A 17,942-nucleotide genomic window follows, 5' to 3' on the forward strand; every position below is an offset into this window, starting at 1 on the left:
AGCCATGCTCCCAGGTCTGGGCGTTCTGCCAAGAGAGATAAGCTCTCTCTCAATCTCTCTCTCTCTCTCTCTCTCTCAATTCAATTCAATTCAATTCAAATAGGCTTTATTGGCAGGCCAAATCAAGTCCAATATACAAACAATAACATATATAATATTAAGACAATATCTTTCTTAATTTTATATCATTCACAGTGGTCAGGTATTCTGTTCCAATATTCTATATCGTTTTTCTTTTTGTTTTGAGGTTATTTGGTTGGGCCAGATTTTTTGGTATCTGTCCTGAGGCATTTGTGGGCAGAGATTTCTGACTAGCTGGCAGAGGGGACTCTTATCTGGGTTCATCTCTTGGCTCTGAAGGGCTTTGTAGTGGTAGGAGTGGGGGTCACTTGATTGGAGGTGTGTGTAAATATTTTATGGCTCGCTTTTGAATTTGAGTGATTAGGGGGTATTGGCCGAGTTCTGCCCTGCATGCATTATTGGCAGTGTGTCTGTGGACCTTAAGTAGGTTTTTGCACAATTCTGCATGCAGTACTTCTAATGGGTGTTTTTCCCATTATTGGGAAATCTTTGGTTAGTTAAATGGACCCCACACTTCACCTGCCATATTAATATTATTGGATTTATTACGGAATTTAGCTTGTGAGGTTGTTTGCTACAGCGGAGCTAGCTGTCCTATCCACACACACACACTCAGTCACACATATAAACACACACACACATCTCACTAAATCTTTTTCTCTCTCTCCTCTCTCTCTCTCTCTCGCTCTCTCTCTCTCTCTCCTCTCTCTCTCTCTCTCTCTCTCTCTCTCTCTCTCTCTCTCTCTCTCTCTCTCTCTCTCCTCTCTCCTTCTCTCTCTCTCTCTCTCTCTCTCTCTCTCTCTCTCTCTCTCTCTCTCTCTCTCTCTCTCTCTCTCTCTCTCTCTCTCTCTCTCTCTCTCTCTCTCTCTCTCTCTCTCTCTCTCTCTCTCTCCTGGGTTTGCTCTCTTGGGCTGACCCCTGGTGGTAGAAAACACACACACACACAACCACACACACACACACACACAATCACACATACAATACACACACACACACACACACACAAACACACACACACACCGACACACACACAGACACACACACACACATAGACACACACACACACATTCCTGTGTCCTGGTAGACAGCGGGTTGTGACGAACACACACACAGACACACACACACACATAGACACACACACACACACACACATTCCTGTGTCCTGGTAGACAGCGGGTTGTGACGCACACACACACAGTCACACACACACGGTCACACACACACACAATCACACACAAACACACACACACACCGACACACACACCGACACACACACACACACACACATTCCTGTGTCCTGGTAAACAGCGGGTTGTGACACAATCACACACAAACACACACACACAATACACACACACACACACACACACACACACAAACACACACACACACCGACACACACACAGACACACACACATACAATACACACACACACACACACACACACACACACACACACACACACACAAACACACACACACACCGACACACACACACACAGTCACACACATACACACACACCGAGTTGTAGTAGCGTTGTAGTAGTAGATCTAGGTTAACTGTTGTTCCTGGAGTGGTAGTTGTAGAGTAGGAGATCTAGGTTAACTGTTGTTCCTGGAGTGGTAGTTGTAGAGTAGGAGAGTAGGAGATCTAGGTTAACTGTTGTTCCTGGAATGGTAGTTGTAGAGTAGGAGATCTAGGTTAACTGTTGTTCCTGGAGTGGTAGTTGTAGAGAGATCTAGGTTAACTGTTGTTCCTGGAGTGGTAGTTGTAGAGTAGGAGATCTAGGTTAACTGTTGTTCCTGGAGTGGTAGTTGTAGAGAGATCTAGGTTAACTGTTGTTCCTGGAGTGGTAGTTGTAGAGTAGGAGATCTAGGTTAACTGTTGTTCCTGGAGTGGTAGTTGTAGAGAGTAGATCTAGGTTAACTGTTGTTCCTGGAGTGGTAGTTGTAGAGTAGTAGGTAGTTGTAGAGTAGTAGTAGCTGAAGTACAACCACACACACACAACACAATAAACACATATACACACTAAACAACGATGCATACAGCAGAGGACATACTGTTGGACACCAACCCGTTGATAAAGAACCTAATTCTCAAGGTTGGTGTCCGTTGGCAGAGGCGTACAAAGGCCGGGGACACAAAATGGCCTTCCGGAGGTACTTTTGATCTCGACATATGCGAAGAGATGAATGTAATGATTCGTAACCACAAGCCAGGCGACAGCAGCAAAAAGAGGTTGAAAAAGTTGAGTACTTGTCTCGCGTCATTCAAAAGGGCATAAAAAGCATCTCACCCACGCAGCTCGAAGCTGTATCCAAGGCACCTAGGCCATTGACGGTCCGACAGATGATGACGTTTTTAGGGATGACTGGGTACAGCTCTGAGTGGGTGGAGGACTATACGATAGCGACAGCGCCGTTGAGGATGATGATAAAAGAGGCGGGTACAGACAAGCTTCGCGCTCCCTTGACATGGACCGAGGAGGGGGAGGACGCGTTCATAAACATTAAGCGTCTGTTGTTACAGGCCCCTGCCCTGGCGCTGCCGGATTATGAGAAGTGTTTCCACCTATTCGTCTCACATAGAGCGCAGCATGCGACAGCTGTCCTGACTCAAACACAGGGGGGGAGTGGGAAAAAACAACCGATAGCATATTACTCTAGAGCTCTTTCGCCGGTAGAGCAGGGTCTGCCACCTTGTTATCAGGCCCTGGCCGCAGCACATTTGATGTATGAGAAGGCAACGGCCGTGACAATGGGATATGACATTTGCATTTGGACACATCACAAATTGGCAAACTTGATTGAAAGAGGCAAATTTGTTCTGACCAGCCAACGGCAACAGGCTTACATGAGGCTCCTGCAGTACTCGGACGTTACGATAAAAACATGCCACGGCAGTAACCCGGCGGATCTGGTACCACTCCCGAGCGAGGGTCAACCGCATGAGTGTGAGGTGGAGGTACAGGCTTTCGTGAAACTCCGTCCTGATTTGGGAGTCGACCCGCTCGCGATAGCAGAACTCTCACTTTTTGTGGATGGGTCCTGCTATCGGGAGGGGGAAAATTTAAGGTCAGGATACGCCGTCGTACAGTGCAAACCTAACGGAGAAACACTAACAAGAAAGGCCGGACAATGCATGCAACCATGTTCGGCCCAGCTTGCAGAACTAATAGCACTAACGGAAGCATGCATAATAGCTAAAGATCGCACGGTTAACATCTTTACAGACTCTGCGTATGCGCATGGCGTATGCCACCTATTCGCGGCCATTTGGAAGGCAAGAGGCTTTAAGAAATCGGACGGCTCACCGATCCTTCACCACAAGCAGGTTGTGGCGCTTATTCAGGCTGTAAAGTTGCCCAAAAGCATTGCTATCGTAAAGTGCCAGGCACACAGAAAAGACCTGTCCTTTGTGACGACGGGAAACAACGCGGCGGACGAGGCCGCGAAGGCGGCGGCTGCGGTGCCGTCCACGGCTGTTCTGATGTTTGCGGCCGAACTGACGACTGAGGTAACTGAGGATAATTTGAGTGATCTTCAGGACTCAGCCACGCAGGCCGAGAAACAGTCGTGGACGGAGAGGGGGGCTGTAAGGGGGGCAGATGGTCTGTGGAGGAGTCATAACGGTTTGATAGTCGCCTCCATCGATCTTCTGTCCTTAGTGATACCTGAGGCTCATGGTGTTGATCACTGTGGAAGAGCAGAGACCCTGAAACGAATCACGAAAATGGGATTTTGGTCCCCAAAGCTTCAGGCACAAATTGACGTTACACTAGCCAGGTGTTTAACATGCTTACAGGGCAATGTGCGCAAAGGAGTACCGACAGTGGCGGCTTACACACCCCTCCCTGAGGGACCATTCAGACATCTGATTATGGACTATACAGACATGATAACGCCAGTGCAGGGCAAACGATACCTCCTGGTAGTAGAGGACTGCTTTAGTCGCTGGATTGAGGCCATTCCATCTAAACACAAGAACGCGGACACAGTGATCAAGTTCCTGTGTCGCGAGGTCATTCCGAGATTTGGAATTCCCACGATATTACAAAGCGATAATGGCCGCGAGTTCATCGACAAGGTGGTTAAAGGGCTGATGCAGAAATTAGGTATAAGACAGCGCCTTTCCTGTGTCTATAGTCCCGGGTCGCAGGGGAAGGTGGAAAGGGCCAATCTGGTCATTAAAAACAAACTGTTGAAAATCTGTATGCAAACTAAGCTTAACTGGATTGATGCTTTGCCACTTGCTCTGATGGCTATTAGAAGCAGCGTAAACCGCCAAACACAGCTAACACCGCATGAAATGCTTACAGGCCGCAGCATGCCAGCACCGCCATTTAGACACCTGGCTAGGGGCCCGGCATTAGATATTTTTGAGCAAGATCTGAAAAAATATCTTCAGCAAGTGACTAAAATACATGAAGCTGTGTTTCGACAGGAGCAGAGAAAGGAGAGAAAGAGGGAAAAGGAGGCGGAGAAGGAAGCCACCAAACCGAGACTGATCCCTGGGGACTTGGTCTTCGTAAAGGTCCACAAGAGAAAGTGGTCATCACCCCGGAGAGAGGGCCCGTACGAGGTGATCCGATCGACTGGAACGGCAGTCCAAGTCAAAGGATCAGCGACCTGGTTCCACTTCAATCACTGCATAAAGGCCAGCGGCGATCTCTTGGGGGATACAATCGATCGCAGTTATGCAGAACCCGACATGGAGGGTCCGAGACGGCAACTGGAAGGTGCAGTGCCTGCTGATGCTCCCGCAGATGTTGGCAGCAGTGTGCGGACGGTCGGCCGGGCACAACGACGTCATTAAGAACCGTCACGGTCGACCCGTCCTTGAGGATGACGGGTTTGAGTGGGTAGGAGTCCCACGGGGTCCCGCTCAGGCTCAAGTACCAGCAGGCTTTCATGACCAGGCTCAGAATCAGGCGCCCCCTCTTCCCTCCATCGAGGAAGGGGGGGAGAAGATAAGACTACAACCAAACGGGGTGTTTCCCGTAGGACCGCAAGGGCATGTTTTTGATTTTGACCATTCCCCCGTTACAGGCGGGGATACTTACCATTATACTAACGAGCATCGGGTTGTGGGGGTAGATAGGAGAGTTGAGCCTGTCCCGAACCAATCACAGGGGACAGGGGTGAGGGGAAAAAGGGAGGTCAAGGACACTGAGTCGGAAGAGGTGGGGGGACAGGATATGTTCCAGAGGACAGCCGGAACGTTGAGGGACTCAGTGGGCTCACTCTGGGCCAGGTTGAGGGGTTTGCTTCCTTCCGGGGAACAAGATGGGGGCGACTATGACTATGACGAGGAAGACCCGGAGGCTGACCCGATGTATAGGGCGGCTTTAGGGAATGAGTGGTTTAAGTGGGTCCAGTACACGAGCGCGCAAAATCAGATAGAGGATTGTTATGTCTGCTCCAAGGCACGTCCGGATAGGCTGCTGGTGAAGGGCACGAAGTTCAGTTGGGCTCAGTGTGACAGGGACGCAGAGGCATGGGAGGGGCCCCATAATAGTCGCCCTTGGTGCGAGGCAGAGTGTTTGGGGTTTCTCGGCTCTAGTCATTTTAAGGCGGCAGGAAACGTCACGGATTTCAAGGATGTCACTATGCGGGAACGTTGTAGGAAATTGGATGTACGTGTGCAGGGGGTAGCGACGGGGTTGCCAATACCCAGAGGTGTCAAACTATGGCTGACCAAGGATTTCGAGTGCTTGCAAAAGGAGGGGACCCGGGATGTAGGGGAGGTGGCAGAGGGGCGGTGCACTACTATTTGGAGCATCACGACTAACTGTACGAAAGAAGGAAAGTGTGGACACGGGGTCGTGTTAAAGGGAGTGGATACCAACCCACGGCCTGTAGCTTGCCCTTTTCATGTCCAGGATATGGCACTGGCGGACCAATACTGGCTCTGCGGCGGTAGGAGGTTGAGGAATACACTTCCTTTAGATTGGTCAGGTAGATGTGCCCGGGTTCAGGCGATCATGCCAATGGTGGTCCTACCATTATCAGTGACGGAAGGACCTTCTGAGTCTCCTATCTCTCGAACGAAGCGTAGCTACAAGGCAGACCCAAGGGTGTATCTGGACAGCATAGGACAGCCAAGGGGCATTCCAGCCGAGTTCATGGCTAAGAATGAGATTGCGGCAGGGTTTGAGTCTATTCTGCCATGGATATCGGTCAATAAGAACACCGGGTGGATCAACTATTTGTTTTACAATCAGCAGCGGCATCTCAATTACACCGAGGAGGCGTTGGATGCAATGGGGGACCAGATGCACGCGACCAGTACGGTGGCGTGGCAGAATAGACAGGCTCTGAACTGGTTAATGGCGGAGAAGGGTGGAGTCTGTTCCATGTTTGGACAGTACTGCTGCACATTCATTCCGACGAATGTGGGGCCAGGGGGAAAGTTCTCCGAGGCCATGGCTAAGCTGAAGGATTTGAGGGAGGAGTTGAGGGGGAATTCTGGCCGGAATGAAGAATGGTGGGGGAGTGGGGTGTTGGAAAGATTGGGACAGTGGGGAAGCATAGTGATGCAGACGGGGATATCCATCGGGGTGGCAGGGTTGATATTGGTTCTCCTTTTCTGTTGTGGTATGCCTCTCTTGGGTAGGCTGGTAACTTCACACGTAACGAGCCAAATGCTGATGGTGGGACAGAAAGAGATTGAGCCACAAATCGGGCCATATCCTCAGCTTTATGCTGCCTTAGAGGGAGACGAGGGGATAGAGGATTAGGGGTATGGTGAGGTAGGGACATTTTCTTTTTGTTGGTTCTTTCCTTTAAGAGTGACGGGGGATGGTCTGAGTGCAGTTTTGTTGGTTTATTCCTTTAACTAGGAATTTTAGTCTGATTTTCTAATGATCCTTCGGCATAGAGATTGCAACCATTGAAAATCATTGCATTGTTTTTTATTTTTTTATTATTTTTTGTTTATTTTACTTGTGGTCCTGGTCAAACCGGAATGGGAAGGGGCATCGGCAGAGTGTCGGTTCTGAGCCTGAGGAAGCATTGAGAAGAAGTGGTCTGGGGATCGGTTCTGGGGACTGGAGGGACAAAGGGGGGGGCTAACGCAGTGGGCAAGATGGGCACCTCCCGTCGAAGATGGGGGGGACACGTGGTGAGGTCGGTACCAGCGCCTCCCGTCCAGGCATGGGGACATGCTTCTACGAGGACTGGAGGTGTGGCGTGGTGGTTGCTGTATTGGCAAAATGTGACTTTTGGCAATGCGGTGAGGAGACTATGGCGTGGGCATGGGAGGGGGGCTGAGCGATGGACACTGGGACTCAATGTTATGGAAGAGACAATGTCATTTTTTTTGGGAGGGATGTTCTATGTTTAGTTCTGACGGTCAACTTCTCCTTTCCCTGATGAGAGTCGCGGTTTCCGGCCGGAACTGTGGCTCATTTGGTAAGCGGTGGAGGTTGGGGGGATTTGTCTGTCAGGTTAGGATTATAAATTGGGGTATTTTTTTTTTCTTTTTTTTTTTTGATGTTTTATTATTACTCTTGTTTTGAGCGGTTTTGTGTTTATTGTGAGAACGGTAGTCAGCCTTTGTTGGTCCGTTAGGGGTCCAGTGAATGAAGTAAGGTTTCTTGTTTAGTTAGACATTTAAAATTTATTATATGGCTAGGTTTCTTGTTTAGATCAGCCATTTAAACTTTTATTATATAAATATGGTTTCTCGTTTAGTTAGACGTTCACATTTTCTTGGTTATATGATTTGGGTGGGACTAGGGATAGCCCCAAATGGGGGAATGTTGGGGAAAATGTGTATGAGGTGGACTAGTTTAATATAGGTCAACTAGCAGTGCTGAAAGACGGTCTGGCTGACGTTCTTAAAACAATTTAGAACAGATGGACATTTCAGTACGGCATGTTGTGTGCTGGTAATCTCGTACATTGTGTGCTTTCATATCTTGTTATTTTCTCTCTTTCACACAGGCACAGCACACACACACAGACACACGGACACACACGTACACAGACACACACAGTCGCACAGATATACACACCGACACACACACACACACACACATTCCCTGTGACACAATACACACATACAATACACATACGTCTGTACGCAGACGCACGCACACACAGACACACACACACATACACACACACACACACATCTCACTCTCTACATCATATCGTGTGTGGACATCATATCTTGCTTATCTCTCTTCATGTTCTCTCTCCGATGTTAAATCTACGTATCATCTTAATGTACGTCATGTCAGATCTGACATGATATGATACGTCATCATATCTGTCATGGGGGGGCAGGACTGAGAGGGGATTTAGGGACAGGCAAAGGGATCCAGGACAGAGTGTTTTTGTTCAAGCCGTGGTGATCCTCTTTGACCCATAGCTCTTGCTGTTAAAGAACTTCTTTTTCTTAAATAAATTACCTATTTGTTACAATTGGAAATATCGTCTCCTGCTGTGTTAAACAACCTTTCCACAACAATAGGCTATTAACATTTTAATCGCCATGGGTTAAATTCATAATTTACCATCCCTCGCCAGCTCTATTTGTCTATGGAGAAGTTCCCCTTCTTTGCAGGGCTATAACTTTTTAAATTCTATTGCTAAATTGCCATTATTATGGCCCATTCAATGTCCTATATGTATTGTTCAGGGTGTAGCAACGTTAAACTTTTTCATTCACATATTCATACTAAAATATGGTCTAATAATAATAATAATAATACATCTATTTTATATAGCGCTTTTCCAGGTGCTCAAAGACGCTTTACATGGGCAGGAGAGACAAACTATGGCAAAACAAAAAAACAGAACAAAAATAATACATGACAAAAATAAAACAACACCGACAGAATTAGAGGTCAAAAGCAAGATTGAAAAGGTGAGTTTTGAGGGCTGATTTAAAAGATGTCAGGGTGTTTGCATCACGGATATGGCTGGGGAGGGCATTCCAGAGGGAGGGGGCAGCAGCAGCGAAGGTCTAAAGTATAAGTATGTTTTTATCGTTTTCTGCAGCTTTCTTCAGAACGTGATTTATAGCCCTAAATGCATTATATTGATGATCAAATACAGTTTGGTAGGAATCTGTGCGAGATAAAAAATTTCAACTGGACGTGGTTCTAGAAGTTTCTATGCATCATCTGATGATGACCGGATGGGCGGGGAATCGTTTATAATTCCGTGGGCAGCGTTAGATGATTCATCCAGAGTGGGTCATATGTTCATCAGATCAGTTAGTATAGAAGACGTTAGAAAATAACGCTGAATCTTACCGTGGCTTCCTCGCGCCGCTGGCAGATGAGTGTGGAACAGAATTTTTCCTATTATGGGATGGAGAAATGCCCGATCCATTTCCAGGTTGTATAATAGTATATACGTCCAAATCATGTTGTTTTTTCGAGTTATTTGCACCGATCGATGTTCACTGTGTCAATACGGAGTCTCTCTAACGATAGCGAGTGCCCGGACCACATATGGATGAGCACTACCGGTTCAAAGGTTAATTTCCGGTTGGCGATCTGCCGATCGGCCACCAGATGGCGCTCTTGAACCGCTAGAGAGATGAGTGGAGCTTTGCAGTGTGTCTCAAGGCTCTGGAAAGGAAATATTATTTCGATGACAGATTTTTGAAATATTGACATCAAAGACGAGTTACGGCGTCTTCGGCAGAATGAGCATGGCTAGGAATGACGTGTAAACTCGTTCACGGCGATCATAGTGTTAACTTCATCTAAGCACGGTCTGTGCAGTTAAACTCTTGCCATTGAATGGATAACAAGGCTGTCAATCATTCAATCCACCAATCAGCTAATGGTTTCTCTTTTGCTGTTCTGTGGCTCTGCAGCTAGCATGATTGACAGCCTTGTGGCCCAATCAGATAATGGTTTATCTTGTGCCGTACTGTGGCTCTGCAGCGAGCTTGTTTTCAAAATAATTTTTATCTCAGTTTAAGAAGATAACTTGTTGGAGCTAATGTAGCTAAAGGGCTACCACCGCAGCTATCAGGCCCAGGGTGGAGTGTTTTGTTATTGTTCATGAACTTATTGTGCATCGTTTGATGATATATATATACACCTGCGATAAAAGCTAAACGTCACAACAACAACAACAACAACAACGTCATCGCCTCGCGGGCACTTTGAATTCTCTAGTACTGTAGATAGCGTTGCAATGGAGGAACGAGATATTGTCGACTAGCTTGCTTGCTAGCTAACGGTACGCAAGTCTTGTGAATGTCTAAACAGGGCTGATGGCATTGATGAAGATGATATCAATAACAACAATGCCGCCGCCCTATCTGGAATGAATGAATGGAAAAGATGACGTTGTGGGATGTATGCAGCAGGCACGACTCATCTAAGGTAAGGGACAATACATAATGTTGTTGAAACTGCCGCCGTGCAGTTGTAACGTTATGCAAGTCTTGTGAATGTCTAAACAAACAGCATTGTTTGATTGATTGATTGAAAACTTTATTAATGACGCAATGAAGCATATAGCACTAGTTAGAGGGGACATTCGGATTCCTCTCGGATTCATTCATTGAGCAGAACTGCAATTCGCTTGATTGAATTGATTGATTGAAAACTTTATTAACAGATTGCAGAATGGGTACAGTACAGTACAGCTCAATACATACAATACATACAATACAAAAGCTCAGCTGCAGAAACGTTGAGGAGACAATACCCACAGGACTTGGAGGATAACTTTGTTTTCACTGTCTGTCTATTGTCTACACATTCTGCCGTGAATTGAATTGAATTGTAAAACTTTATTAACAGATTGCAGAATGGGTACAGTACAGTACAGCTCAATACATACAATTGTTAAGGGGATGCAGACCAGAGAAAGACTTTCGTCTTGTTTACATCAGGGTCCCCCATTTTCAATTCATCATAACATATATGACATACATGACATACAGATAGACAGTACTGCTACATCTATACATTTATGACATGTACCAGACTTGCACATACAGTACTGTTTGTGATATAAAAATAGTCCAGAAAAGGGAGTATATACATTTGACGTATAAACTGTACATTGGAGGAGGTTGGGTAGGGGGGGGACGGGACTGTACATTGGAGGTGGGGGTGGGGGACATACACTGTACAACTGTACAAACAAAACTGTACATTGGAATATTGACAACCATACTTGGTCATTTACTGTACATTGAGGGGGTTGTGTTAGGACATTTACAGGGGCCAGTCATAGCATACTGTGTTATTTTTTGATGGGCCCGAGCCATACTGTACATGGTCTGCTTGGTTTGATCGGGCCGCCGAGCCACTGTATACTGTACATGGTCTGCTTGGTTTGATCGGGCCGCCGAGCCACTGTATACTGTACATGGTCTGCTTGGTTTGATCGGGCCGCCGAGCCACTGTATACTGTACATGGTCTGCTAGGTTTGATCAGGGGCCGCCGAGCCACTGTATACTGTACGTCCCCAAAATGAATGGAAGCGAATGAGGAGCCTGACACCTGGGAGGAATGGGGGTGTTGCAGCGTTGGGGATGTTTAAAAAATATAATTTAATATATAATATAATAATTTGTGCTTCACCTAAAAATTTGGTCAGCAGCCTCCACTGGCTGGATCTTAAAAACAGGCATCTGGCAACCACTAAACAGAAATGTGAGTACACACAACTTTTACTTCAGTGTGTTCAAACCTCTGTTTCTCTAATACATTAGCACTCAGTGATTCTTCTGCTTTAGCAACTTCAGAATTATTCAATATTTTTATTCATTATTCATCCAGGGACCTTGGTGTTACCATAGGGAATGATTCTGAGGTCGCGAAAGTGCAATACCGGCCACATCCAGCTAGACGGCGGTATTGAGCACCCTTTGTAATCTTGTATCTTGGCCTGTGTAATGGCCAAATGTCTCCGGTCTCACTTTTCCTTGTCAGGCGATTGTAGCAGTTATCCCGGTTCCATTGAAGCGCGTCAAATATCCCAGATCCATATGCCGTGGACCAAATGGACATCGGATGTACCAGATGGCGATCAAACAATTGGAATATTCTTTTTGGAATACTCCCGATCACAGGTAAGGACTATCTGACGTAAATTTTAGCTTGATCCTGCAATGCTTTTATACCGATTGGGCTGATACGCGTTTTTAGTGTTCAATACGAATGCCGTTACTGCCAATCAAATAATCAGAAACGACCCCCCCCCCCCCTTTCATGCATTCATGATGGAACATAATACCTATGATATAGATTTGATTTCGGAATAATAGCGTGTACAGGCAAGAAACGACAACGTCTATAGTAGAATTGACGTCTAAGGCTATAACTCAGCATTTCGGGAATTACCCCAGACCGCTCTAAAACCATACTTATATTCACTGGAGTATAAAACGGGAATGTATGGATGAAAAAAATAATTCTCTTTCACATATTGAACGATAGATAGGTGATGTCAAATGGGCCATAGTATTGTATTCATAGCTATAATATAGAATATAGTTATAGCCCTGCAAACAAGGTGACGCACTCCTATCTTTTAAAGCGTGGCCTTGCTATAACGGGCTCCGTCTAATAGCTGGCGCAGAATGAGTTAACCTCTTCCACCTATTTTCTGAAAATCCGCCTAAAATATATACTTAGGTAAATGGAATATTGCTCCACTTCTACAAGGTTAATTTGCATATTCTTGGTATCTAGGGACATCTACGGACCTCAGGGAATGTATTCACAATGTCAGAAATATTGTGTCTATTACTAGGCTTGCTTAAATTGTGATGAAACAAAGGAGAATATGAATTATGATTCTTTGCATCTTTGACAGTGACTAACACCATGCTAATAATGACCAAACATTAAAAACTGCCACTGATCTCGTACAGTACCTTCTTGAGATCATGTGTACAAAAAATTTAAGAAAATTAATAAAGGGAAGATGATTAAACAGAAGGTTCTGTAGATACAGTACTGAATTCTCCCATCCGGACCAAAGCAATTTGAAATATTATTATAGAATATAGAATAGGAGGCTTATAAATTACCTTATTATAGCCAATTCGCACATTTATATATATATATATATATATATATATACATATATTATCTTTCAAATGCCCGAGTTCAATTTGGATTTAGTATCACCAGGCGTGCATAAGAACAGATAATGAAATATACTGTAATCTACTGTACTTTTTTATTTTCCCCACAGTGCAACCGTTTTGAAACTAATTTCAGATTGAATTGTTCCTACATGTTAACAATAGGGAAGAGAAACTTGAAAGCCTTTCAATATTTGTCAAGTTACCTTTTGTGGCTTATCCCGAATATGAACAGTTATTGAAATAATTCATACAGAACTCTGAACCTTGAACCCCATAGATCCCTTCAGGAGGTGTAGTTTGACGCTGATCGACAGCTACCGATGTCTATTACAAAATGGCCGCAAAAAGACTACAATTCCCATGGTTCAAAATTTCCAAAATAGTCGCCCTCTCGAAATAGAATTGAGCAAATCAAAAAATGTAATCTATCTAATGACACTTTTAACCTATTGCTAAACTAACGTATTGATGATAATATACATTCTACATGCTGTTGTGACATGTTCATGATGTTAATACTTGAATACGTTTGAAATTAAAATCGCTAATTTTATACAACACTCAGAAAAATATTGATTTATGACCAGATGTAATTTGCGGTCCGCCGATGGACCGCACAGGGGGAACAGGTTAGAGGTTAAGTATCTGTGATATATATATATTATACTGTGTTCTCCAAACTGGAGGGGAGGGAGACATACTGTATACATTAACACTTTCACTGCCACTCACGAGATATCTCGGGTTTCCGATAGTTATGTTGAAAGCCACTGACGAGATTTTTTTTTTTTTTTTTTTTTGCGATCTGAAATCATATTGCATCATGCGAGCCTACCCTAGTATACCCGAGCGCCGCCGGCGATCAGATGTGGAAAAAAGCGCCCCCTATCGTCTCCCAGATGACATAAGGGATTTTGGAATGGACTCAATGAAAATGGATGGGGAAAAAAATCCTGTACTCCACATTTTCCAGTCCACTGATGCAGCCGGGGTTATCACAGTTCATTCTGGAGCCTCTGAGACCCGCGGAATCATGTACTGTGCACTGTACACACATTGGATCCATACACTTATCGATTTTTTCGAATGGTGATCAGGAATTGGAATATACCAGTTGGATACCATCTGATGTCAGGTAAGGAATCTATGTTATCAGTGTTAGGATAATCAGACAAATTTTGATGAAGATATAGGCTGTTTTGTGAAATGGGCTCTTTCGGTTTCACTGTAAAAGTACAAGAGGAAATGAACACAGCGATTATCCGTGCGCGGCTCGAATGTGCTTGCGTGCATGTATAATATTGATCATCTAGCGTTTATTTGAAAACGATTAATAAATAGGCCGACAAATATCAACGTTCTGGAATATTCCAGTAAAAGACGATTATCATAGAATGGTCTAGAATGAACTGTTTTTTACCTCAAAACGGGTGCTTTTCAAAATGCTCTCAAACGGAAATGAAGCGATAAAAAACCAATCTGCCTTGACAGCACTGACTGGAAAAGGATTCTTTGATAAGCGACAGGCAGATTAGACACATAGCCATAATTTAAAACATAGATTAGGCGATATTAAGCGTAACATTGGCGCCGATGGTGGCATTGAAGCGCTACCTCTGGCGCCACCTCGTGGCACTCAAAGTGTTAAGTATCTGTGATATATATTATACGGTGTACTCCAAACTGGAGGGGTGGGAGACATATACATTAAATATCTGTGATATGCTGTATATTATACTGTGTACTCTAAACTGGAGGGGTCAGATACATTAAATATCTGTGATATACTGTATATTATACTGTGTACTCTAAACTGAAGGGGTGGGAGACACATACATTACATATTATACTGTGAACTCCAGCATATTGATTTCAAATGGGATTATGACGGAGGTTGAAGTGCAGACTGTCTACTTACATTTTTGTGCGTTTACATCCATGTGAACCATGTAGGAATTGTAGTCCTATTTATACATAGACCCCCCCATGTCAGAGGACCACAAGTAATTGGATTAATTCATATTAACTGAAATAAAGTAGTTTTGTCTGCAAACTCAATGCCTTAAGTCTGCAACGCTTCAGTGGCCATTGATGACATGATGTGGTTTTACAGCTTGAGTCTCTTACTGTCGGCAGCGATGATGAAGTTAGTGTTGTCATGGAGATCTGCAACCTCCTCCTCTGTCCAGCTGAACTCAGACACATCAGCGTCTAGCAGATGGACAGATCAAAAAACAAAGACAAGAGTACAACACAGGTATATATGATCTCAGTGAGTCTCTCTCTATGATGTTCCTTTAACCACATCTCTCTCTCTCTCTCTCCCTCTCTCTATTTCTCCCTCTCTCTCTCCCTCTTTCTATCTCTCCCTTTCTCTCTCGCTCTCTCTCTCAATTTTTTTTCTTTTTCATGTTTGCCCGATTGATGACATGAATGAGGGAATACAAACAAAAAGATAGTGCAAGATGAAACGTTTTAAATGTTGACGTAAGAAGGGCACAGAGAGAAAATAGATTCCTAACAAACCTCTGAAAACACAAGGTTGTCATCAGCAAACAATAAGACCTTTGATCAAAACACACCAACACATGGTGTGAAGCGTCATGTTAAGCGTGATGTGAAGCGTCATGTGAAGCGTCATGTGAAGAATGGAGACCAGAGTCTGTGTTTATACAGTATGTATGTTTGTACAGTAAGTGTGTTTATACAGCTACACACCAGAGACACACAACACACACTGCTACAGCGAGACACCAGAGACACTAGGGCTGATCCCTATTAGTCGACTAATCGGTCGAAAGGAGCCGTAGTCGACTGCCAACCTCTTAGTCGAATTTTTTTTTTAATTAATAATTTTTTTTAATAATATTTTTATTACCATTCTTTCCAAAAGAAAAGAGGTCTCTAACGCTAATGGCACGCATACCAGAGGCTAACTGCCTACGAAAACAGGCACAGAGGCACTGAAAAGGGGATTTCACCCATCTAATGAACACACTAGACTAGCCCCTTACGTGACTGCGATCTGCAAGCCAGGGGCTTTTCGTATCCGCAGTCACTCTCAGCTATGCCGCCACCAGGCTCATATTAAGTACCAAGCGCTGAATTCTGAGCTGGGGGTGGGTCAAAAATATATCAGATATGAATTTCAAAGATACCCAGCGTACAATATGGGTTTAACACAGCTTTACGGTGGGGTCTGGAAGCTCTGAGTTGCTAATAAACAGTTTAAATCATTGTTACAAAACGAGTGGTACTCACAGAGCGAACGTTGGCAAGATGGCGTCTTCTTATTCTATTGCTTTGTGTGTCACATGCCTGGTGCGTCCAGCAATCACTGCGCTCCCTATCGGTCCCTGTTGGTCATTACAACAATACACAGGAGACTGGTGAGCAATGAAATTGATAAGTCTGTGGTATCCTTTATCTTTTCTTCTTAATTCTTGTTTGCAATTGCTGCATCTAGGCTGAGCCTCTGCCATCGTGAAAACGGTAATGACTGCTCTCGCCAACACACCATGTGGTAGAACCTGCATGCTGTGTATTGTTGTAATGACCAACAGGGACCGATAGGGAGCGCAGTGATTGCTGGACGCACCAGGCATGTGACACAAAAAGCAATAGAAGAAGAAGACGCCATCTTGCCAACGTTTTCTCTGTGAGTACCACTCGTTTTGTAACAATGATTTAAACTGTTTATTAGCAACTCCGAGCTTCCAGACCCCACCGTAAAGCTGTGTTAAACCCATATTGTACGCTGGGTATCTTTGAAATTCATATCTGATATATTTTTGACCCACCCCCAGCTCAGAATTCAGCGCTTGGTACTTAATATGAGCCTGGTGGCGGCATAGCTGAGAATGACTGTGGATACGAAAAGCCCCTGGCTTGCAGATCGCAGTCACGTAAGGGGCTAACACTAGACTAGACAAATATCAAGATGTATCCATTAGTGGACCAATTGCATGCTTTTGCAGAGGACAAGAAGCCTTCAGTCGACTCCTTCAGACATTAAGCACCCCCCACAGCCCAAATGGAATGATACAAACAAAATAAAAAAATTATACTTATTTATTATTATTTTAATTTTTTTGTTGACTAATAGTCGACTAACGGCAAATTTTGGCCAATCATAGTCGACTATCCAAATCCTTAGTCGGGGACACCCCTAAGAGACACACAACACACACAGCTACAGCTACACACCAGATACACACACACTGCTACAGCTACACACCAGAGACACACAACACACACTGCTACAAGTGCTACAGCTACACACCAGAGACACACAACACTCACTGCTACAGCTACACACCAGATACACACAACACTCACTGCTACAGCTACACACCAGAGACACACAACACTCACTGCTACAGCTACACACCAGATACACACACACTGCTACAGCTACACACCAGAAACACACACACTGCTACAGCTACACACCAAACACACAACACACACTGCTACAGCTACACACCAGACACACAACACACACTGCTATAGCGAGACACCAGAGACACACAACACACACAGACACAGCTACACACCAGAGACACACAACACACACAGCTACACACCAGAGACACAACACACACTGCTACAGCTACACACCAGACACACAACACTCACTGCTACAGCGAGACACCAGATACACACAACACTCACTGCTACAGCGAGACACCAGATACACACAACACACACTGCTACAGCTACACACCAGCGACACACAACACACACTGCTACAGCTACACACCAGAGACACACAACACAC

The 17,942-nt window shown here is 44.7% G+C and overlaps 1 protein-coding gene across 1 annotated transcript in view; it reads right to left on the bottom strand.

Annotated features, from left to right (window-relative positions):
- mettl22 (methyltransferase 22, Kin17 lysine) overlaps positions 1-17,942 on the bottom strand; it is a gene marked incomplete at both ends in the record, with an annotated part of 103,464 nt that overhangs the window by 20,973 nt on the left and 64,549 nt on the right. The window contains one exon of the mRNA XM_084334521.1: positions 15,290-15,373. Within this exon, the coding sequence (XP_084190647.1) occupies positions 15,290-15,373 (84 nt within the window). The remainder of the gene's footprint in view (positions 1-15,289; positions 15,374-17,942) is intronic.

This window comes from Notolepis coatsorum (genome assembly GCF_963971535.1).
Source record: "Notolepis coatsorum genome assembly, chromosome: 1".
Classification (NCBI taxonomy): Eukaryota; Metazoa; Chordata; class Actinopteri; order Aulopiformes; family Paralepididae; genus Notolepis; species Notolepis coatsorum.